This window comes from Channa argus, chromosome 7, assembly GCF_033026475.1.
Source record: "Channa argus isolate prfri chromosome 7, Channa argus male v1.0, whole genome shotgun sequence".
NCBI lineage: Eukaryota > Metazoa > Chordata > Actinopteri > Anabantiformes > Channidae > Channa > Channa argus.
The window spans coordinates 17,501,340-17,524,220 of NC_090203.1; the positions used below are offsets into that span (position 1 = coordinate 17,501,340).

Consider the following 22,881-nt stretch of genomic DNA (forward strand, 5'->3'; position numbering starts at 1 on the left):
AAAGGGATCTAACTACTTCTGTATCGAGAGTATAGTAATGAGCACAGGCTAATGTTAAAATGAAGCAGACCATGTTTCATACTATACAAACTACCGTTTAAAGGATCAGGTCGATTCGATTTAGCTACACCTCTTAAATCTCATAAAATTACATTATGTGTTATTGCAGGCTCTATAAATACTTTGTAAAATCTTTTAATTTTTTTTTTGCTCAGATAAAAATGTGTGTCTATATTTCAAATCCAGCAGGTAAAACTAGAGGTTCCTAAGATGTCCCAGAAGCTCTCCAGATTTCTATGCCACTGTTAAAAAAAAAAATAATACTATAAAAGTTGTGTCACTGACCATTGTTAGGAAGATTCCAAACTCAGGGTTCATATTCACAGTGTCTCCATCGGTAAAGACAAAGTTTTTGCGACGGTCCTTCTTGCAGGTGAGAACTATTGCAATCTGCTGGGCTGCCACTGACAAAACTGGGAGGTCAATGCGGTTGAATTCATCAAAACAGCCCCATGAACCAGATTGAGCAAGACCTGGATAATACACGTGAGCTTATGGTTATTTAAATGCAAAAATGAATGTATACATCTTCAAAACCATTTACTATACCTAACTGTCTCTTGATATATTTAAAATACATGTATTTGTCTGGATATCTTACGGCTTTATCATCCCTGGCTTAAAAACTAAAACCTCTGAATGTCCGCTTTTGAACAATACAAAGTGAAACCCTGGCAAAACTGGTAAATTTCTGGTAAAGAAAGATAAGATCAAGGAAGGGGAAATAGCAATGGTGATATCCTTGATGGTATTTCAGCTGAAATAGATCTATAAGTTTTACTTTAAAGCTTTTTACTATTGTTGTTGTGATCCAAATGTGCTGCTGAGAGTGATTTTTCATCGTGCCCCAAGTGGTTGTGCTGAATTGAAACTCACAGACAGTATTGATTTCTGAAGACAAATATAAACAATGACGACATAGAAGGTATCATGATGCATGGGCACACACATAGGTCAAAGAAAGTATAATGGTGCCTTCTTGAATCTATCCATTGTATGGTGCCAATTTATTTTCAACAATAATATTACTAATTTGACCTATGACACTCACCTTTAAATATTCTTCCCAAGCCTCTGAAGTCCATCTGGTCAGAACAATTGAACACCACAACATATTTTCCAAGACAGCGACCCATGTCTTTTATGGTCTCTGTCTTGCCTAGTAGAAATGGTGTTATTATAATTATTATATAATCACATACTGAAATAAGATGCATTCATTGTTACAGTGACAAGTTCTCTTCCCAAACACCTACTAAAACAAAATGTTTAATCTAGTGGTTCCAACCATTTTTTGTTGTATCTTTAAAAGGCTGCACTGGCTGCATATGGATAAATGTCAGAAATTGTTTTTGGCACTACAAATGTAAAACTCAAAAAAATAAATAAATAAATCTCAAATAAAGAAAGAAACTCAAAAGATAATCAGATAAATTTAGCAGAAGTCATGGTAGACGACCACATTGGATTACATTCAATTAAATATGCCTGATTGATGTACAAATATACACATGCACACACAGAGAAACACAGTTGCAAGAAAAAGCAATGGCAATGTTTGCAACCTCCTGGTTTTCTGCATAAACTGGTCCCGAAATAGGATATAAACTTCACCACTTTCAAAAATATCAAGAAACACATTCTATGCTGACAAACCACAGTCTTGGACTTGTATGTCTTTAATAAACAACAATGTGCAAAAAAATCAGGAAAATCCAAATAGTTCCATAACTTTTTCTGGCAGCTATATTTTTCTGCCTAAAAAGTTCCAATATTTAAAAAATATTTTACAGTCCTACCTGTTCCTGCTGGACCAGCAGGGGCTCCACCCATACTCATACCGAGAGCCTGGGCTAAGGTGATGTAGCACCTTTCCAAACAGACACACAAACACTTCAATTTTTAAAGTACAACTTGAGAATGGTGAATAAATTTGCAGATGTAGGGCTGACAATGCAAATGAGTATAGACATTGGGTGATAAAAAAAGGAAAACTGTGGGTCGTTATCAGTAGACTTATGCCTCTCTATGTGCTAATGCGCCTATTCCTTTCTAATTTCCTGTCACACAAAGTTAAAGTGTGATGTATTAAGTTTTAGAGTTTGAGTTATAGCGAATTTACTACTACATTAGAGATAACATCTCTCATAAGCCTGAATTTTAAGCAGTTCTATTACATATCTTGCTGCTCTGAGCAATTGCCTATTTCCTATGACCTTAAAAAAATAAATGAATAAAAAATAACTAGTGTTTCCTACATCAAGACAAAAAAAAAAATGTCACCAAGTCCTTGTTAGTGATCTTGAATGACTGCAACATGCATTAGGTGTGGCACATACAGCATAGTTACAAGAACAAGATCAAATAGCTTAGCTATAGCTTAGCTATAGCTGAAACACATTTTGTGTTTACAGCTGCATTTATTAAAAAATAAAAATAAAGTATAGTTGGCATTGTTTTAAATTACTTTGCTCATCTCCCCCTTGGCTAATCATCTGGCTGCCAATACAAGCATTCACGTCATATTAGCCTCCAACTTATAATTCAGAATCGGAGATCTCAGGATTTCTGATATTTTGGTGTTACAATAGCTACCAATGAGCAGACTGAACTGTCCCAGTTGGTATTACTGTCAACAGCCACCTGTGGCTGCCCACTGCTCCCCCAAAGGAGATGAGTTAAATGCAGAAATCAGATTTCATTTTAACATATAAATGTGCTCAATTATGACAAAGATTCCATTCTAACAATAGTAATTAAATTATTGTGGAATTTAGCTTGTCATCTCAAGTCAGGTAACATAGCCTGCTCACAGTAACAGGGCTACAGCTACAGTATGTAATGGACAACAACCCTCTTGGACTACTGCATAAATGCTCCGGAGTCGTTTGTATGGCAAATTTTGGCATCCTGCTAACCTGACGTAACTGCAGCATGACGTATGCAGTCAGCATAGCACAGTGTGATCCTTATTTGAACTATGGAAAAAAAGCTGTTAGAGAGCCACTTAATATACCAATTTCCTCAGTAGGAATCTTTCTGATGTCTGTGTTTTTGTCTGTTGGTTGCATTTCTTTTAATTAACCATTACATTATTGTTTCATAATAATGTAAGTGTCTGTTAATCACTTGAGATTATTTGTGCTAGGAGAACATTAAACCATTTTAATTCTGCTTCTTTGAGTGTGTATGCATGGCACTTCACCTGTCAGTCAATGGAGTAATAACAAGCCGTTCAGTGCAGCCCAAGAATTCATTCTGGTAGACAAAGCCTACATCTGTGATGTTGATGATCATCTTATCTGAGTCTTCACTGAAGTAGAAACGGCACTGCTTCAGCCACTCAAAGTCACTGGGGCTTTTGACTTGCAGTCGACACTGAAGAGGTTAAGGGTAAGGAAAAGAGAGAGGAGGTGGGACAAAGAAGAGTTTAGAAGGAGAGAAAGGGGAGGAACATAACAGGATGAGGAGACAGAAAGAGAAGATGACATGTGAAGAACAGGGGATAAAAGTAACCATTCAGGAGTTGACGTGAGGTGAGAGATGAAAGCAGGACAAAAGGGAGAAGGGGTATGGAAGAACACGATGGGGGGGGTGGTGACAGGAAGGTCGTGAGGTGACAGGAAGGTTATTTTACAAAGGTGGAATGAAGTTGAAAGGCAGGTAAGTGATCAGAAATGAGGTGAGACACCATGAGATGAAAAGGAAGTAGAAGGAATGCAAAAAAAAAAAAAAAAAAAAAAGGAGAGTGATGTCCGAAAAAAGGCAAGTCAAGAAGATAAAATGAATTTATGAAATACAGAGTAAAGAGGTAGCAGAATTAAAGAGCAATGAGTAGAGGGATGAAATAAAGAGGATTAATGAGAAGATGGAACATAAGAAGGTTAACAGTTAGGAGACAGATGATTTGAAAGAATAAGGGCAATATTTGTGGGAGAGATAACAGGAGTAGAAAAAAATTTGATATGAGGTGATGATAAAAAAAAGCATCCAGATAAAGTTACTTCACACCTGTTCTATTCACATCGTGAACAGCAAGGCAATTTACTGTGCCTGGAAGGAATACTTCAAAGACAGCATTTTTGCTAGGCCTAAACATAATTTAGCTGCCATTAAAAGCTTTGAAGACTTCTGTGAGAAAGAATTGACTGTTTGTAGTAAACACCATTTGGAATATTGACAACCAGTCCTAGGAAGTCTGAATATCATATGGAGTTATACAAGCAAAGCCATATTGAGTGAAGAATTCTGATTGGATATAAACCCTAAACAGATTTTATTGGTATGGTCCAATGTAATTTAACACAAAAGGTTATTTTCTACTAAATGATTAACATACTAACCAGATCATCAAATATGTCTCTCTGGTGGACATGGATGGTAATTAGGGTCTCATACTTGGTCCTCTCCACATCACCAAGATCTCTTGTGGTCATATCAATTAATGTGTTGAGCAGGTCCAGGAAGAGCTGGTTGGTTTTGGCCATAATGCGGCGATCGTATCGGGCATTAGTCAAAGCCTCCTCAGAGTCCCTTGTCCATATCATCTGAATACCTAGCAAGCCCACCTGGAATTACAAGGATATGCAAAGCAATAGTCTCAGCTCTAGCTCCCTGCTTAGCACTGTGGCTGCACATTTCCACTAGTACCACTATGCAGAGAATTAATTACAGTGTAACATGTGTTCATGTGCTCAATGATGTCAAATTGGTGTTCCAATTATGACTTTGTATTGCTCTTCTTTGAATACCAAATCAAAACTGAAATTCAGAAGTAAGGTAAGGATGACAAGCGCTCTATGAAAGGTGATTTGTCAAATTCATTACGTTACTGAACTAGGTTTCCAACATGTTTTCTATTTGGTGTACAGCCGTTGGTTAGCAACCACAAAAAGCAACACAATTATGCAAATTTTAAGCGTTAGTGGATTAGTTCTTTGCATCAAATTATGGTGTACCTGAGCAGGGAAGGAGCTTAGAAAATCAATAAGCTGAAAGCCAGAGTCTTGAATAGTCAGGGCAGCCTGCCGGATCACCAGGTGCAAAGACCTCTGGGATTCTTTCAGAAGAGCATTGAGCCAAACCTCTACATTTCCCTCTGCTGTGATAGTCCGTTCCAACTCCATGATCTCCCCTTCCCTTGATGAGACAGCCAGAATACGGTCGTATATCTGGGAAAGATGACATGTTTAAATAATTAAAAACCACTGATTCTGTATTGAATTTCAAGAGTTTTTTTTATCTTTTTTAATGTGATTTTATGGCCTTTATATTGAATTATTTCTCTGTTATGAATGTTTTGTTTTTGCAAACTATGGTCAGAGGGTGACAATATGACAGTGTTCTATAACAGCAATCTGTAAAAAGACTAAGTGTACATTAACCTTTTAAAAGGCTGAGTGTGAAATAATAAATTAAACACTGAGGGGCTCCATTAAACATCACCTTGTCATGAAATCTGACACATTTGATGTTGTCGAAGACATTGAGAAGATGGGCCTGGATGGTGTGAGAGTCAGAGGCCTGGCCCAGTATCTCCAGCAGGGCAGGGTCAGAGACGAAGAAGAAACGTGGAAACAGCAGCCGCTTTTTCTCCAAATAGCTATTTGACAGTATGATAATAAAAGTTACCTACAGCAAAGCAAACCTGACACACAACAGCTGGCTGCCAAAAACTAAGAAAATATTTTATTATCCTAACAATTTTAAAAGTCTTCTCTTTGAGAATATTCATTAGTTTGAATTACTTACACTTCGTGAATTGTTTAAGATTTGAGAACTTTATACTTACCCTGTAAGTGATTTCTGGCAGATTTCCAGTTGCTCAAGGAGGTGAGGAAGCAGCTGCCCCATGGTCTCATCTCCTACACATGATTGTACTACATTGGGCATCTCATGTGCTCGCATCATGATCTTTACCCATGATTTGTCAATGTTAGAGAAACGTTTTGCTTCCTGAAAAGTTTGAGCCAATTATGGTCAATATTAGAGTTTTATTTAAAAGAATAAAATTTGAAAAATTCACTGTGATGTGAACAACCTTGGGAAGCTGTTTGGCGATGTCTCCACCCACAAACACAGCCTCCAAGTAGATCCAGAGATTCTGAACAGTCATCCAGTTTTCGATGATGTCAGTGGTGTTTGAAAGATTTTGAACCCATTTCTGAATCTGGCCTTTAAATGGGGTGTTGTACCTGGTAAACAATAAATCAACATAAGATTTACTTTCTACCACATGCAGTCACAGGTGGCCATAAAGACGATCATACATTTCGCATGGCAAGTCCACCACAGAAAATGTTCGGATACATTTTAATTCAATGGCTGACCCTAATCAAAGTCCTCATACTAATAGTTGTGGGAGATTTAACATTGACAGACCTATTGCTCATTAAAGACCCCAAAATCATCAAGCTGTCTTCCATGCTGGCAATGATCTCTGAAGTGCTGTCTCCTCGCAGCAGGAGCTCTCCACGATTCTTAAAGTTGGCAAATGTAAACATCTTGTTGTCCCACTCAGCGATCACTTGCTTCAGTTTCTGCTCAATATCCCGCTCTTTGACCGCACTTATACAGATATCCTGCATAAGAAGAACTATAAATAAACAGATCCACTTGCAAGCATATACAGTACAGTATATACCATAATAGTAAACATAGACTATATGAAATTTATGCAGGACCCTAAAGACACCTATTTGTTGTCAGTGATTTCTCCATTGTGGGGATGATATACTACAGCAACTATTACCTTGTGCATTACAAACATCACAAACTAAAACTCAGCCAAAAGCAATGTTGCCAAAAATATGTATTTACCATATCAAACCCTAATTAACATTAGTCCAACTGGATGGGGAAATGTATACCATTGATCAAAATGAATTTAAACATTGTTCTGAACAAGTATACCTATCACACTTAAATATTAAATAATTATACATTTGATCTGCAGAAATGTCATATAGTTCATTCATACCTCAATTTCCTCTTTATATTTGAGCAAAGGTGCCTCCATAATGTTGCGCAGCTTGAATGTATCACTTTCAACCTCAAAGAAATGGCCAGTCACCTGGTAACAAAACCACATAGATTTGTTTGTCAAGCTGAGGAAAATAAAGTGTCTATTCATTTCATGACTTATATGATAAGTATGCAGTATATTAATTAATGCAGTGAGTGTTAGATTAAAATAGCTGGCAACTGCTGTGGCGTCTGAAGCCCTGTTTCTCTGACCTCAGTAATTCTCTTCCAGTGGCGCGTCATCATAGCCTTGTTAGTCATGAGTTCCAGCACGGGGCAGCACTCACTAAATTCATCAATTGTTTTCTTCAGGTCCAAAAAGGCCTGCCATTCCTTTAGAGCCCGAGGCAGCTTGCGACACCTAAAAGTGAGAATAAAGCAGTTTTCTTTTAACGCAAGATGTTTGTGAATGCAAACTACTTTCACACTGTCAGGAGAAGACAAAAAAAGACATATTAAAAATGTATTTTAAGGTTAGGTATGTTCTCTGAGTCTCTTTCCCCTTTCCCCCAAATGAATAAACCCTTAGAAAAAGGACAGAGTGCAAAGATCAGTGTGGATGAGGAGAGTGAAATTGGAACATTTAAAACATTCCTGCATTGGTCGAAGAAAAGCTTTTTAAGACTTAACTCCAGGGAAAGAACTTTGTATCAAGCCAGGTTAGGGGTGATACGGAGGTTAACAACAGATGGAAATCAGTTTAATTGGTTTTCCTCGTTTTTCAGATGCACTTATCTTAGTATGATAGTTTTTAAATATAACCCATTAAAAGGCAACACTGTCTGATTGCTATGTGCAAAAGCCACTTTTGCAATTAAACACCTCATTGGCTGGGTTCTGATTAGTTGTCTTTTTCAGGTCAGTAAAAAGTGGATTGTACTTACTGGAAGTGTCTACAACTCCAGATAAAGGGACTTAATACAGACTATTTAATTTACGTAAATGTGATATTAAGGTTAATTTCACAGTAAAACTATCTAACCTTGACTGAAAGTCCAGTAGCTCAGTATTGATCTTTTCAATGTTTATGTCAGCCCAGAGTATATCGTAGTAACCGTTGACTGTTTCAATGACATTGTTGTAAAGGCCATACAATTTCTGTAGCAGTGCCAACTGCTTTCTAATCTCCACCAGCTGAGGGTGCTGAGTAACAGGAAGACCAAACAGCTCCTCTCCACCTGTGTAAGTTATGTACTTCCTGAATAGGTTGTCAAATCGGTTCTGAAACAGAGAGACATATCAACATAATATCCATCAGTTTGAGTAAAACATGGCATGCTACATTTAGCCATTGTGCATTTAAAGTAAATAATATATTTTTCAATGTACAAGTATGCATTTTACACACTATAGTCATATAAAAAAATAAAAAAAACATCATTCGTATTTCAGAATCAAGTCAAATGCCAGACCCAAATCTCAAATATTTATAGAAGGCATGATTAACAAAATAATTATGCCGAACTCTGATCATAACTAGCAAACCTGGAACATGATGAGTCTATCGCTGGCATCCTGAGGAGCTAGCCCCATCACCATGGGGCCATCCTGAAGCAGAGAGGAAATAATAAGATTAGTGTTATCTCTTAATAAACTATGTCTTAATTAAGCCATGTTAATTACGTGCTGTAATTAAAATAAACATCTTCATGGGAAATTAGTACAATACTGTAGATGGTGTTCACCGACAGGTGAACACTAGGGCATGTGCACTTGCAAATTCCATTTACTCTCTATATATATTCCTTTACCTTCTCATAATCCTGATAAAAGTGGTGACAGTCTTCCAAGAAGGTCTCCACGCTGCCAACCAGTTCTCTTCTGAAGTTCGGCTGCAGGGCCACCAGCTCATTCTGTACCTCTGTGCTTCGAGACAGGAGCTTCTCCCAAGTGTATCGCAGTGTATCCACCTTATCTGCTTCTTCTTTTGCCACTAATAGATCATATTTATGAAGCATAGCATATGACTCCTGTGTGGAAGAAAAAGAAGGACAAAAGTCATCCAAATGCTGTACAGTAAACCGTCTTAGGTTTTGGCCTCTAGCATTTCTTCTGTACTGCCATTGAGCTTTTGACATAAGACTAAACATACTGTAACCATTTTCATAAATATATAAATAATATACAGGGCTGCAACACTCACTTACACTATAATACACTTAATGTATACACTCCGTTATTGATAACTAGACTAATAAAAACCTCAACCCTTTCCCACTATGTGCGTTTTTGTATGTACTGTATATATGAAAATGGGTCATTCTGTACCATATTTTATGAAAGACGTAATGTTGTGCTTTACCTCTATGGGTCCAACTTGGAAATCAGTAGATATCTGGTGGTCTCTAATCTCCTTTAGTGCTGACATGGTGATGCGAATGTCATCCAGGTCTTTGATCTGACGATTTAGTTTCTTTCCTGCTTCATCTACAAAAGCAAAGATCTGCTCCATCTCTGAGCGATATTTCCGGTTACAATATAATCCATAGTCCACCATCCAGTTCTTTGTTTCAGCAGTGAGGGACATCTTTAGGTCAGCTGGTACAAGGAAATGTTTTAGCAGGCAGATATTAGTGATGATTAGCTGGAACTGCCATTTTTATATTCTATATGGTTGGGGTACATCTTATTAGTTATAGGAAAACTTATCAAAGCAAGAAACTAATGATACAACAAGCCACAAAACAGTTTCAGCTAAGAACTGACACTTAATCTTACCTGTAAATAAAGCCAAAGCTCCTACTCTAATATATTCTGGTTCAGAGTTTATCTCCAGTGACAGATGTTGATAGAATAGAATCTGGCTCTCAAAGTCTGACAGCAAGGGACTGCCCTGGATGAATCTGGAAAATACAAACCAAAATTAAGCACTGACATCGTGGTTTATGTTTATAAGTATTATGAAGTCTAGAATATATAAAACTGTTAGGTAATACTTCTGTATGGTGTCTGCACGGTCCTTTCTCCAGATGTGATGGTAACGGCCAAAACGGTCTAGAGCCGTCACAACTTCCTATACAATAATAAACAGTGTTTTTATTAAGCAATATGCACAAACACACACACACACGTATATAAGTGAATGCATCATGTTCAGAAGAAAGAGTGTAAACCTTTTTTGTGGAGCTGATTGAGGTACTGAGAACAGACACCAGTTTAACTATTTCCTTGTTTTCGGACACATTCTTATAATAGTTTCTGGCTTGGATTGGGATGGCCTGTATCACAGAAGCTGAAGTGTCTGAGGTGCTGCCATCTGTAAAGCGTTTGGAGGACAGAATGTATGTTGTGACTGAATGCACAGAGAGTGAATAGACAGGCAAATAAAAGAGCATTTAAATGGCGTTGCACACTTTAAACTAAAAAGGTTGTGTTCTTTTCAGCAAACAATTCAGCCACAATTCAACTTTCTTGACCATTATAAATTTTCAGTACATTAGCTCCATTATTGCTACTATGCAATGTAACTGAAGAGGCTGCTCTAATAGAGTGATTTAAATTTAAATGTATCTTTTGTTTAAATGTCTTCCTTCCAAAGCCACTGATACAGAATATTTATGTAATTTCCATCAATATGCCTTTATCTACTCCTAGTGAGATGTGACTTTACTCTGTTGAACTTTGAAATAAGGGGATCTGATTATCAAGGGACTGGGGTGCAGTGGCTAATGATTAGAGTTCTGGTCTGCATGGTGGAAACAATTTGGGTAAATCTTATTGAAATCAAAACAGAAAACCTCTGACTTGCTGAAGTGCTGAGGTTACATTAGGTAAGGTGGTCACATGAGGTGACCTAGTAGCTCAATGGGTACAACAGCAGGGTAGAGCAGTCAGCAGGAACAAATCCCAGTCTACCAACCAGGTGTGTCCCTGGTCGAGACACTAAGTGCTAGCTCCCTGGTCATGTATGTGTAATATGTATATAGGTGCTTAATGACGACAAAGATTCTTCATTCATACCAGCCAGACTTCTGTATGTTGTTGCTCCATCCTCTGATTCACTCTCTGAACTTTCCCATTTTGGAGCTGCTATCTGTCTTTCACTCATTTGTTTCTGCAATAAGGAAAACACGAGTGAGGAAATAAATTCGGGGTTGAAGTAGTAGCCAGAAAATCAATCAAGAAAAATGATCAGTAAGTTGCAGCTATGAGGGTTTGTATGGCAAACGTTGCGGTCTTCATTAGATCAAACCCACCTTGAAGACCCTTTCTTTGCCCCACTGGCCGACTCCTTTACTGACACTGACCACAAACTCCACAGCCCGGTTTAGCGCTTGCTGAACCTCCTCCAGCGCTGGTACAATGTCGATGTTAGGGATGGCGAGGATTACACTGACTCTGAAGATTGCCTGCTGACCGCTGCTTTTGCCATGACTGGGTGACTCACCCTCAGCTACAAGGGGAGAGCAGAGTATCCCTGATACAATATCATGTGATTCAAGACCAACATGTTTTAAACTCTGTAGCCATAAAATAAATTAATTCAACTTAACCATAGGACCAAAATATCCTGTACCATTACTTAGTTGTCTGTTACTTGTGTGTCTTTCCATAACCTTAGGTTGGGTTCTATGACTGCTTTCATTTAATAACAATCATAGAACTCAATTAGAACCTATATTAGTTATACTGTATACAGTAAATATATATTTTTTGTATTACAATAAGATGAAGTACAAATCGGTGCAATGCAGTTACAAAAGACCAACCCAAAAAATGTGTTATCGAGGAGGTATGGATACGCTTGCGTAGCATCTCCAGGGTGTTGCGTGTCAATCTGAGTAAGGCATCCACATTGCAGTGGTTGAAGTAGGAAAGAAGCTCCTGGGCTTCCTCCTTCATCATTTCTAACAGATCCCTCTTCTTCTTCCTCCTCCCCACAGGAGAAGAAGAACCAATACGTGCAGGAGGGGGGAAAGTGTTTCTAGAGAAGAGACGACCATCTGAGTGGCCCTCATTTTCACCTAAAATAGAGGATATTTCCCACATTATGGGGGGAAAATGACAGTTTTAGCCATTTTAAATTAAAATTTAGAACAAAATGTGTAACACGTATAAATGATAACTGATTCTCCTGAAAAGAACAATATTTGTATACCTTCACAATCAATGTGGTCTACGACCTTATTCTCAGTGCAGCTTCCTTCCTCAACTTTTTTCACCTCTTCTCTCTGTTTGTGGTCAAATTCCAGCAGCATGTTGATTAGTTCATTGGCAGCTTCTTCCACTAGTGAGCTCTTAGTGTGGAGCTTCTGGGCTTGTCTTAGGCACAGGTCCTACACACACACACACACACACACACACACACACACACACACACACACACACACAAAATATGCCATATGAAGGATTGTGCACTGCAGCATAGTGCACATTAGTTTCAAAGTTTAGTGTGTTATCTTACTTAGTGCTCTCTTAGCTACAGGGAAGGTTTGCATATTTTGTAAAGAATTATTTTTACTGGATTAAAAAACTGGATAGAGTTTAAAGTATCGAAACACAAAAACAACATGAACACAACTTCTTCTTTAAAATTTGTTTGAACTCTAAATAAAAAGGACTGTAATTAGGTTATCTAGGCACAAAAATCACATGTCAGCTTCAAACAATGGCAAGAATTTCTAAATAGGATTGGTCATCAAATGACATGGGTTGGGATTACTATTAGTTATAATTAGTAAAATATATTGTTCTGTACTTTTTTCAGTGGTGAAGCCATCATTCAAAGTTTGATTTTGTTCTTCCTTAAAAAAAGAGGCTTCTAACCTCAGTTGGATTTACCTGGTTAACCATAGGTTAAATAAAAAGCAGTGTCAAATGCTGTACATGAAATGAATGTAATGTACATGAGTAAAAGCTGAAAAACAAAAACAACAAGGTATATTAAGAGTACTTATAAAAATGGAAGGTGGGTTTACTACAACTACAGCTTGTGTTTAAGCTTAATTAGATCCGTATTTACCTTGGTGGTCTGAACAAACTCCTCACAGGTGACTGGTTCATCCTCTGGCAGAATACACAATGTACATGCACTCATCTCCTGCAGTACTGCATTTATCCTGAACTCCACCAAGTCATTCACCCTGTCTATCAACAGCTCCAGGTCGTCTGGAAATACAAAAGAAACAGGGGCACAGACCAGCAAACATAGAAGGGAAGAGACAAATGGAAGATGAATCATATTTACAAAGTGAGTAAAAATAATAATGGTCAGTACAAAAATGTGTGGAGTGTAGAGTGACATCATGTATATTAGAGTTACTCAAGAGGACAGAGACTCCATCTCTCTCTCACAAACACACACACACACAAATGTTATAATCTAAATTTTATCAGTACTGTGTTGCTGGACTCTTTGCTTACCCAAAGCCTTGTCAATGCGGCTGAGGTACTTGTCTATGTTCAGTGATGTCCAGTTGAGGGAGGTCAAACCTGGCTGTATAGCATCATCCACCTGTCAAGTTAGAAATGTCAAAAGTAGCCAATTATGTCCACCACTGAATTATAATTTATTAATAATTCTGCATGAAATGTTAAATCAGTTTATTAATTTACACCACTTGGCGCAGGGTGAAAAAAAGTTGGACAACACAAAAGTAATGCATGGTATCATTGTGACCATCATAGCAGTGACCATATTACCATGTCATAGAACCACTGTGCTATGGTAGTGCACCATGAGAGCACTGAGCAAATTACCATGCAACCGCACGCCCATATTCTTGTATGTTGGCAGTGGACACTATTACCAAATGATAGATTAAGTAATTCATAGTATTCCATGATTACATAATGAGTTGTAAAATAATATTTTAATCAAAATATAATTTAGATTTTTGACCAGTACAAGTAATTAATCATTTAGAAGAAAAAAAAATCAATTCTACCAACTTTTAAATAAATAACATGAAGACATAGGCTAAATGCATGAGCATAACCATATCTTACCTTAGCTAAGTGCGGCGTGGCAAGCTGCTCATAACAGCTCTGAATTTTCGCTCGAACTCTGGTGTTCTCACTCAGCATTAACTGGAAGAAGGAAGTTATCAGTACAGTTTGTGTATTAAATTCACAACACTGTTTAACTAATTTGTTTAGCGGTAATTATAGTTCAAAGTACAATAATTTTTTTCTTTGTACTGATGTTTCTAAACATCTTATACACAGTTACATGGCATTTTGTAACATAAATATGAGAAAGATCAATGTTAATATTTCATAAAATATAAACATAAATTCACAATCAACTTCATACTGAATTTTTAAGTTGTAGATTGATTGATTTGCTAAGTGTGTAAAATATACACCTGTAATTTGTTGTAGATCTTTTTGAGGCCGTCCTGTTTCTGCTGCAGCAGAGCAGCGAAAGGAGGGATCTCCAAATCCATCCTTGTCATGCAGTTCACCTCCCTAATCTGTGTCACAATCTCTGGGTCAAAGTTCACAAACAGCTCCCCCGTCTCTGCAGACCTGACTAGCAGAGAGGCCTGCAGACCGGCCCTGGCAGCCTCCATCTAGGTAGAAGTTGTCAGTTGGGGTTAGATAGTTTAGAGAGGTTGCCAGGCTTATTTATCCCAGCACACATCATGTCTTTAATCATGCATCAATGTTCTCCCCTTTACCTTTTCCATCCAGCTGTGATGGTAGAGCATCTCAAACTCCAACAGGACCCTTGCTGTCTTGTTAAAGTTTCTGATTATCCTCTTGGCATCTGGTGTGGTAAGAACTTCTGGATGCTAAAAAGGGATAGAACGGTAGGCCTATTGTATAACTTTAAAACTTTAACCCACTTAAATTTAGTTTGTATAGGCAGATACTCAGCATTACCTGCTGAAAGAGATCCATTGGAACCTGGATCCTGCTGTATAGCTGCCGAGCCCACATGATCCGGCCGGCAACTGGGGGCAAGTCCCTACCAGTGGGTGGGTCCAGTTTCTGCTTCATATAGATATGGGAGACCATTTCAATATCCCGGCCATAGTTCTGCAGGATACGCCGATACCTCTCTTCAATGCCGAGGTCTGGGATACCCAGTCTGTTTTAAAGAATTCATAAAATTAAAAAAGTTGCATTCAGAATTCTGATAAACACGATTAGTGTTAGTGAATGAATAGAGTAATGGGCTATTTCAGCAGCATCTTCAAAGTCAAGGTCCATTTCAGTTAGCTGCTTTAGATTACATATCTTAAAAGCATGAGATTTTGTTTTTTTCAAGGCAGAAAACAAAAAAGTGTAACTAATATCAACCTTACATTTAAATCATGTAACTGAGCCAGCATGCACATTCCTGGTGGAATCAAAAGCTTGTAACATCTTTTGATTTTTAAATTCCGTATAAATGGACCTCCCCGAACCAAGGGTTCAGTCCAAAGACACTTCGACATGTAGATCAGAGAAGCTGGAAATTGTATCGCTGAACCTATGATGAAAGTGGGAATTTTTTTTTCTTTTTTTTTTTTTTCCCCCCCCCCATTTCTTTGATTGGATTCAATTTTATCTAGGCTTAAGAAGTTTCCCCCCCAGTACTTGATCAAACCTGACATGACAGGTGAATTTAGTTCACTACTATTGAATAGCTCGTGGGACAGGATCAGTAAGAGCTCAACGGCAAGTTACCTTTCAAATTTCTTCAGCACATTTAAAGCTCTCTCTGTATTTTGAATGTTTTCAAAGGTGCTATCCATGAAACTCTTCAGCTGATTCTGAAAGCACAAAGATTCACAACATTTACAGTATGTAAAAAGTAACAAGGCAAACCACAGGTTGTTTTGTTTGCCAGGTTAGACATTTTCTTAGCATACAGTGTAGTTGTCCTGTTACTAGGTACACCTCTATTATTCGCAGTAGGATATGAACTTTACATCTCACAGAGCCGATGTCTAATCCAATATGATATTTTTTCCCCTGTGTGGTGTGCTGGCCCATCAATTCTCTGTTCTTCAATATGGAAAAAAGAAAACAATGATATTAGCTATGCATGTGATAATTCACTTACATGGAGCTCAGATGTGCCTCTGCAGAATTCCTCATAGTCAACATCAAAGTCAGTTCTTCTCTGGTCCAGGAAACTGTAAGGTTTTGTCTTCATGTTCAGCACAATAGCCTACTCCACATGCACACACACACGAACACAAGCATTCAAATACTTGTATGTTTATGTTTACTTAGTTTTACTACTATATATCCCTCAGTTTAAAATCTCAAAAAAAGAAAAAAAAAAAAAAGAAAAATCGGCCACATAGGTCAGCTGCAGGTAATCCCGATCAATACCATTAGTCATGATGTCTGCAATGTGTTATCTTACTTTGGAATCAGCCAGGGAAAGAAAAAACCAGCTGCATAAAAATAATGGAAATCACTGAATCTTAATTCCCCAGAAGTTATGCAAATAATGAAGAGCCAACAGTTAAACTTGACAAAAGAAGAAGTCAGTATCAGTAATGTACTTAATTCTAGTTTTGTTTGGTTAGTGGGACCATGAATGGGCTGATGGAAACTGGGCAGCATGCAAAGTGCCAGTAAGCAGCTGGGAAAAAAAAAAAGTTGAATTAATGGCACAATAAATTTGAACAAATGTTGGACTACTGTCCCACTTTTTGTTTTATGTGGTTAGTATTGTACAATTGTAAAACATGCAATGGCAAAATTCTACACCTGTGGACTTTATCACTGCATGCTACCAGCAATAAAAATAATCCATGCATACTAAACTAAAAGTTGGAAACTGAAATGAGACGTTACCTCCCATTTTCCCTGCATTTCTGCAGTCTGTATATCCAAGGCAGCAGAAACAAACCGATAACTCAAATCAATATATTCTGAAGTGAAAAACTACACAGCAATATGACAATCTAATGCTGTTTCTAATCACTTGAGGCAGGTCAATGGGACTTTTGATTGATCAGATTTTTATGTATATATAACTATTTACTACACACAGAACCCAAGAAGAACACAGTAATCTGGCACGGTCACATTAATGTATAATCTAAAGCTTTTTGTCAGTAGCTCTATATTGTATCAATATTTTAACATTTCATACATGAATTACTTATACAAGAGCTGTTTTCATTGCAAAGGCTGTCTTACACTTGCCACTCACTGACATATTCCAACATCAATAAATGGCAGAAGAAACACAGGCTCAGCTGGAATGTAGTGGCATTTCGTCAGCGAATTGAAAGCCTCTCCGTGTTGTCACTGTGCCGCCACAACATTTAGATATAACACTATACTTACTTGAAACCTTGTAGCCAAGTTCTCCAGTCCCTCTATTTTAGAGTCCTGGAGTGCAGAGTACGTGGAGATGGTGCTGAACATTTCTAATATCTTGTTGAGCCTTCGTTGGAATGCATCTAACTTCCCAAAAATGTACATCTCACTGAAGTCAAATTGTCTCTCTGAGGGACTCTGTTCTAGCTTTTCCTTTGTTTTATGGAAATACTGCTGGTACTCCTGGATAACAAAGAGTGACATGTAAAAAACATATATTTTCATTACTCAAAGTGTTCATCACAAAAATTCATCACAAGCTCCACTTCACACTTTCTCTGGAACAACTTGTTTCTGATTATCTACTAAAACTCTGAAGAAATGAAGATTATGCTAATAGCCACACTATTCTGCAAAGAAACCACAACTGATGAAAACTAGAGAGTAGACTAACTTGAGATGTCCTAATCCAACACTAAATATTATTATTAGTATCAACCTGGGCATATTTTAAAAGATTGCCAATTGCCAAAATAATACTCATCTGTCAGTGCAGCATCGCATGCACGCATCCCAATAGACATTGTGGAGCATTGATAATGCTGCAATACTGGTTAAAAACACATGGTGTCAGTAGTGAACAATTATTCTTGGAGGGATGTAATGGCTAATGTATCCCTGTAGCCAGTGTTTGTATTCAAACATTATTAAAGAGGGAAGATCCTTATCTCTGCAATACTGTTTTACAATTACAAGTGGGCTGTTTGTTTTTGTAGTTTTAGAACTCAACAGAGTGATACCTCTGCGCTCCAGATAAGCTCATCTTGTTAATTTTACAGTCACAGTAATTCTTCTCTCCATATGATATTAATGATTTTGACTTATGACCTTCCCGTTTTTGAATCAGAACCTACAATATTTGGATGAAGTGGAGTGGCCAAAATACTAGATTAGAACATAAGCACTTAACTACATTGGATAAATAAATTACACATTATAAACCACATTTTACCAGTAAGAAGAGTCACATACCTGGTTTAGGTGGATGACCGCTTTGATTTTGTCAACAACAACTTGCTGAGGCTGGTCCCATATTGAATTAGAGCCATTATTACTTATATAGGCTTTGCAGGCTGTGATCATCTGGTTTGTCACCTGGTGAAATTGATATAGTACGTATTGAGATATAAAAATGTGCATTAAATAATTTGTGAACCCAAACAAATAATTTATGAGGACACATGTAGCTAAATATCTGTGTAGATATTATCAATGGTTTAAAACATTTTGAGTTCTGTAATAAAGACAATTCTGATTATTTTGTTCAGATCTAATCTTTTCAAATGAACCTAGTATTTTCTACACCGTGTTAAAAATGAACATTTTACAAATCTCTTCGTTTCTCACTTTTCCTTAATGTAGCAGTGACCTTTGTAGGCAAAAACTTTGTTTCAATGGGTAGGTTCATCCATGAAAACATGAAAATTCCCTGATCCCTGGGTTTAAATAAAAAGTAAATTCAGATTGTACAACAACAGCTTTGCCAAATCACATTCCTGATAATAAAACCCTCATCATCATTACTGGAATAGCAACCAATCACACCTTGACAAAAAGTGATGTAATCTTCTCAGATGTGTTGTAGTATCGAGAAATGCTGTGAATCATCCTGATGGCGTTGATTAAACCTGGGATAGCACCAACCATTGATGCCTGGGGTAGCAAATTACATATGATTATATGAATACAGTATGTAGATAGATAAGATAGAGAGAGAACAAGAGAGAAAGAACATGTGGGACATTGGACAATACATTTTTCTTACAGGGTCACTGTTGTATAAAGGGTCACAAAACTTCTCTAGGCTGTAGAGGTACTTGACATTGTCTTTGGCCTCATTGGCTGCATCGGTGATCCTGGTGTCGAGCTCCCGCCATGTCTAGACAGAATAAATGAAGTACTGTACATTTTATGTGAAAGATGTTACAAAACATCATAAGGAAAAAAAAAAAAAAAAAACAGGAAGGGACTTTAGCAGCATCGTGTCCTTTCAAGCAGAAAAATCAAAAGAATTTCTACACTTGGTAAATATAGTCACTAAAATCCAGCAGAGATTTCTTATTTCAGTCATTTCTGACCTTTATGAGTTTTGATTTGGCCAGTAAGAGAATGCCCAGTACTGCTTTGACATCAGGGCTCTTAAGCTGGTCCAAAAGGTAGTTGAAACAGGACATTCGTCTCTTCCAGTGGTCCAGCTCAGCCCGAGGGCCAAGGTCATCAGCCTCCTTCCTCAGCTGGTCATTTTCAGCTAGAACCTAGACAACAGAGGTACCTTATAACTATTGCCTGTTTAAGCATCACTTCTAAACTTTATCTGAAGCTTTTCCTGAATTTCACAGTTTTTCAGTCATCATTTCCAACACATCTTGATTTCATTTGATCATTAAAATGTTTGAGCTGTGAAATAGAGCTATAAAATTATGAAATATATCAAAGTTAAGATAAAAAGAAATCCCACTTTGCATCTTCTCTACTAGAAAGCTTTGCTATTTATTTATTTTTTGCATTTTAAGCATTTGTTGCTCAAACTTCATAAATATTTAGCACTTATTCAGTAAAATATGCATCTTACACCAAAGTGTTCTGGTTTATCTGATGGATGGAACAGTTAAAGTAATTTGAGACAGACATGGCTCACAATCAACATGCAGCACATCGCAGCATGTTTGAGAAAAAAATAGCAACCATAATAGGTTTGAAGATAACACTCATCGGTTATCTAACATGTCTCACCTGCTCTATTTGTTTGATCCAAACTTTCAGGCAGTCTTCCATCTTTTCTGTGGTCTCTGTGCTGCTGGCTGCTGCAATGTAGTCTGATGGACCTTTCAGCACCCGAAGGTCAAATGTGTCACACCCTTTGAGTGTAACCTAGAGGGAAGCCATGGCATGATTTAATTTGGCTGCTGTGCCTATAATTTATTTTGTTTTTGGAGGTTTCTCTGTGTACTCAGTTTTACTAAAACACATTATTAGAATGCAATAAGGTTCACAGATGTTTACAGTTCACAGCTGTAGTTTCCTACCTTTTCTTGCAGACTTTCCTGTGCCCCAGACAAAACCGACACAAAGCTTTCCAATGATGATATGAAGTCCTGTTTGACAGACTGGGCCTCCAGACTGTCCAGCTCCCCCCAGCCATGGTTCATCTTCTTCAGTGTGGGGATGAAGATCTCGGAGAGCAACTGCTCCACACTTTTTAACAGGCCAACTTCTGTTGTGTCCAGCATATTAAAATTGACATCCTAAAAACAGAATTTTAACAGTGCACCCAAAAACTGATTGATTGGTTCATTAGAGGCTCTCTCATAAACTAAAACATCAAATTAACTTCATGAAATTTGTGACAAAAAACACAAATACATTTAAACTTTGATTCAGACCTTTCTACAGGTGGGTTACCGTAAAAGCAAAATCCCCACCATCATGTCTAAGCTTCCCCACAGGAATGAAGTACTTACACTGAGCATTTAAAGTATAGAAAGAAGTTTACCCACAATCGGGGAGTCGTTATGGCTAACAAGTCATGGTTGCATGCTTACAAAAACATGAAGACCCCTTTGTAGTTGTTGTTTACTGAAGTACCAATATAAAACATTCCATATTAATTAACATGAGAAAAAACATTGAAGGTGAACTTCTCAGCAACCAGAAAAAAAGTCAAACAAGTTGTCAGTAGTGATAAAGTACTGATAACACTACTTACTCCACATAAGGTCAGTATATGAATACTATAAGGAGAATGTATAGATGCATGTTAAAGGAGAACATGGATTCAAAAAAAAAAAAAAAAAACTACATGTGAATAATTTCTTCCTCTGGAAACTGCCTCAAAGTTATCAAAAACACTGCACTTACTGCTGCCACTGATACCTTGAAGTTTTGCTGCAACACTGACAGATTTGTTGAACTTATGACAATAAATGACAGCAAATGCAAAACCTCAGATATGATATGTGCTATACAGTATTTTTGGTTTCAGCACTTTAAGCCCACCTGACCTAACTTTTTTTTTTACATCATTGTATTTCACTTGCACCTTCAGTTCATCATTTTAGTAAATATAAGAACTCCAATCATGAAACAGTGGGTCACATCTTTGGTTTACTTCTTCAGGTTGCTAGACATTACAGAGCTAAGATTACAGTTTTACCCAACGATTGAATCGCGTCAGCTAGACTTCCTTCTTCTGGGTTAGAAATTTTTTTCTACTTATCCAAGCAGCTTCTTCAGTCTGAATAAAGTGGCTAGGGAACCCGGTTATATCTTCCAGAGTAGGCTTTTGTTCCACCCTGACAGCAGGTGATCAGCAAGAACCAGTAGCCAATACTGTCCGTGGTATCACAGTGCTATTGTAAAACCAAATATTGCCTTAGAAGCTCTGGATGAAAAGAAGCTGGCTTAAACACCATGTAGAATCATGCAAATTAGCCTTAAGACAAATGACTACCAAAGGGAACGTAATCAAATGTTCACTGATCTCCAGAAACACATTTGTCTGATCTCCATGACATTGTGTTACAATGAGAGTATTAATGTTTGCATGACTTTTAACTGTTTAATTATGAAAATATTGATTTACATGTAATATTACAGCTTAAATTATCTAAATGTTCATATTTTTAAATAAATGTTACAATATAGGATCTGTTGAAATGCTGCATGAAATTGTTTCTCTTATTCTCTTACATTGCTTTATATCACAGGTGGCAATTGAGGAAACGTGACAGGATAAAACTTGACCAGAGACTTCAAAATGTCCATGGCCGAATTGCAATTGTTGTCAAATAGTGTTTGTCCAACAAATAACTGCACAATTTCACTTTATTTCTTATCATTGTTTACTTAAACAACTTGACTTCATGGTCATATTTTCATAAACAATGTGAAAAGACTCACTCTGTGTATGTTCTCAGAGGTGATTGCCTTGGAAGCATTAGCTCTGGTGAAGAAGACGCAAACTCCAGTCAGTGCCACATCCCTTCCGTCGGTCACAAACACTTTAGATTTCTTGCCACGGTCAGGCTGCTTGGCAACACGCAGAGAGGATTCAGAGGCTGCTGCTGCTGCTGCTGCTCCAAGCAAGGTATTGGACAATACAAGGTGTCATCACAACCAGCTTTGACTTCTTACTATGACCCTAATACTGAATTGTCTTTAGAAATAAATGGTAACTGATTTTTATATCTTATCAATTACATTACTGACACAGGTGATTATATTCAGGACCTCAGCTTCTCATGTGTGAGACAAAGCATACCTTTTTTTCATACATTTTTGATATGGTGAGTGTTTATTTTCACATTACCTCCTTCGATTGGCTCAATGTCCTGATAGTAGAACATGAGGTGTGGAAGACCTTCGGCAACAAAGAATTGCTCCATGCGTTCAATCTGAGGGAAAAAAAGCTTTCAGAACAATCAGACACAAAAGTCTTTTGGCCTTGTGTACACCGTGTACAGGTGGTACTGCAAACATATTGTTATTATGCACATGACTCCCGTGACCATACCATAAACTAAATAA

At 37.5% G+C, this 22,881-nt stretch overlaps 1 protein-coding gene across 4 annotated transcripts in view; it reads right to left on the reverse strand.

Annotated features, from left to right (window-relative positions):
• dnah5 (dynein, axonemal, heavy chain 5) overlaps positions 1-22,881 on the reverse strand; it is a 95,775-nt gene that overhangs the window by 66,511 nt on the left and 6,383 nt on the right. For 2 of the 4 annotated variants that reach the window (XM_067510637.1, XM_067510640.1), the window contains exons 3-43: positions 22,664-22,748; positions 22,255-22,427; positions 20,382-20,600; positions 20,089-20,226; positions 19,434-19,610; positions 19,121-19,234; positions 18,901-19,008; positions 18,328-18,450; positions 17,323-17,538; positions 16,825-16,851; positions 16,079-16,186; positions 15,700-15,785; positions 14,911-15,118; positions 14,706-14,819; positions 14,391-14,597; positions 14,032-14,112; positions 13,447-13,537; positions 13,046-13,191; positions 12,182-12,359; positions 11,793-12,047; positions 11,280-11,476; positions 11,044-11,137; positions 10,197-10,339; positions 10,020-10,096; positions 9,802-9,926; positions 9,386-9,621; positions 8,835-9,053; positions 8,569-8,631; positions 8,066-8,304; positions 7,297-7,444; positions 7,040-7,132; positions 6,442-6,641; positions 6,101-6,254; positions 5,852-6,015; positions 5,506-5,662; positions 5,019-5,231; positions 4,404-4,628; positions 3,266-3,438; positions 1,860-1,930; positions 1,112-1,219; positions 346-533 (exon numbers count right to left, since the gene is read on the reverse strand). In XM_067510637.1, coding sequence (XP_067366738.1) covers positions 346-533; positions 1,112-1,219; positions 1,860-1,930; positions 3,266-3,438; positions 4,404-4,628; positions 5,019-5,231; positions 5,506-5,662; positions 5,852-6,015; positions 6,101-6,254; positions 6,442-6,641; positions 7,040-7,132; positions 7,297-7,444; positions 8,066-8,304; positions 8,569-8,631; positions 8,835-9,053; positions 9,386-9,621; positions 9,802-9,926; positions 10,020-10,096; positions 10,197-10,339; positions 11,044-11,137; positions 11,280-11,476; positions 11,793-12,047; positions 12,182-12,359; positions 13,046-13,191; positions 13,447-13,537; positions 14,032-14,112; positions 14,391-14,597; positions 14,706-14,819; positions 14,911-15,118; positions 15,700-15,785; positions 16,079-16,186; positions 16,825-16,851; positions 17,323-17,538; positions 18,328-18,450; positions 18,901-19,008; positions 19,121-19,234; positions 19,434-19,610; positions 20,089-20,226; positions 20,382-20,600; positions 22,255-22,427; positions 22,664-22,748 — 6,141 coding nt within the window. The remainder of the gene's footprint in view (positions 1-345; positions 534-1,111; positions 1,220-1,859; positions 1,931-3,265; positions 3,439-4,403; positions 4,629-5,018; positions 5,232-5,505; positions 5,663-5,851; positions 6,016-6,100; positions 6,255-6,441; positions 6,642-7,039; positions 7,133-7,296; positions 7,445-8,065; positions 8,305-8,568; positions 8,632-8,834; positions 9,054-9,385; positions 9,622-9,801; positions 9,927-10,019; positions 10,097-10,196; positions 10,340-11,043; positions 11,138-11,279; positions 11,477-11,792; positions 12,048-12,181; positions 12,360-13,045; positions 13,192-13,446; positions 13,538-14,031; positions 14,113-14,390; positions 14,598-14,705; positions 14,820-14,910; positions 15,119-15,699; positions 15,786-16,078; positions 16,187-16,824; positions 16,852-17,322; positions 17,539-18,327; positions 18,451-18,900; positions 19,009-19,120; positions 19,235-19,433; positions 19,611-20,088; positions 20,227-20,381; positions 20,601-22,254; positions 22,428-22,663; positions 22,749-22,881) is intronic. The other 2 variants (XM_067510639.1, XM_067510641.1) reach the window with 1 other exon arrangement.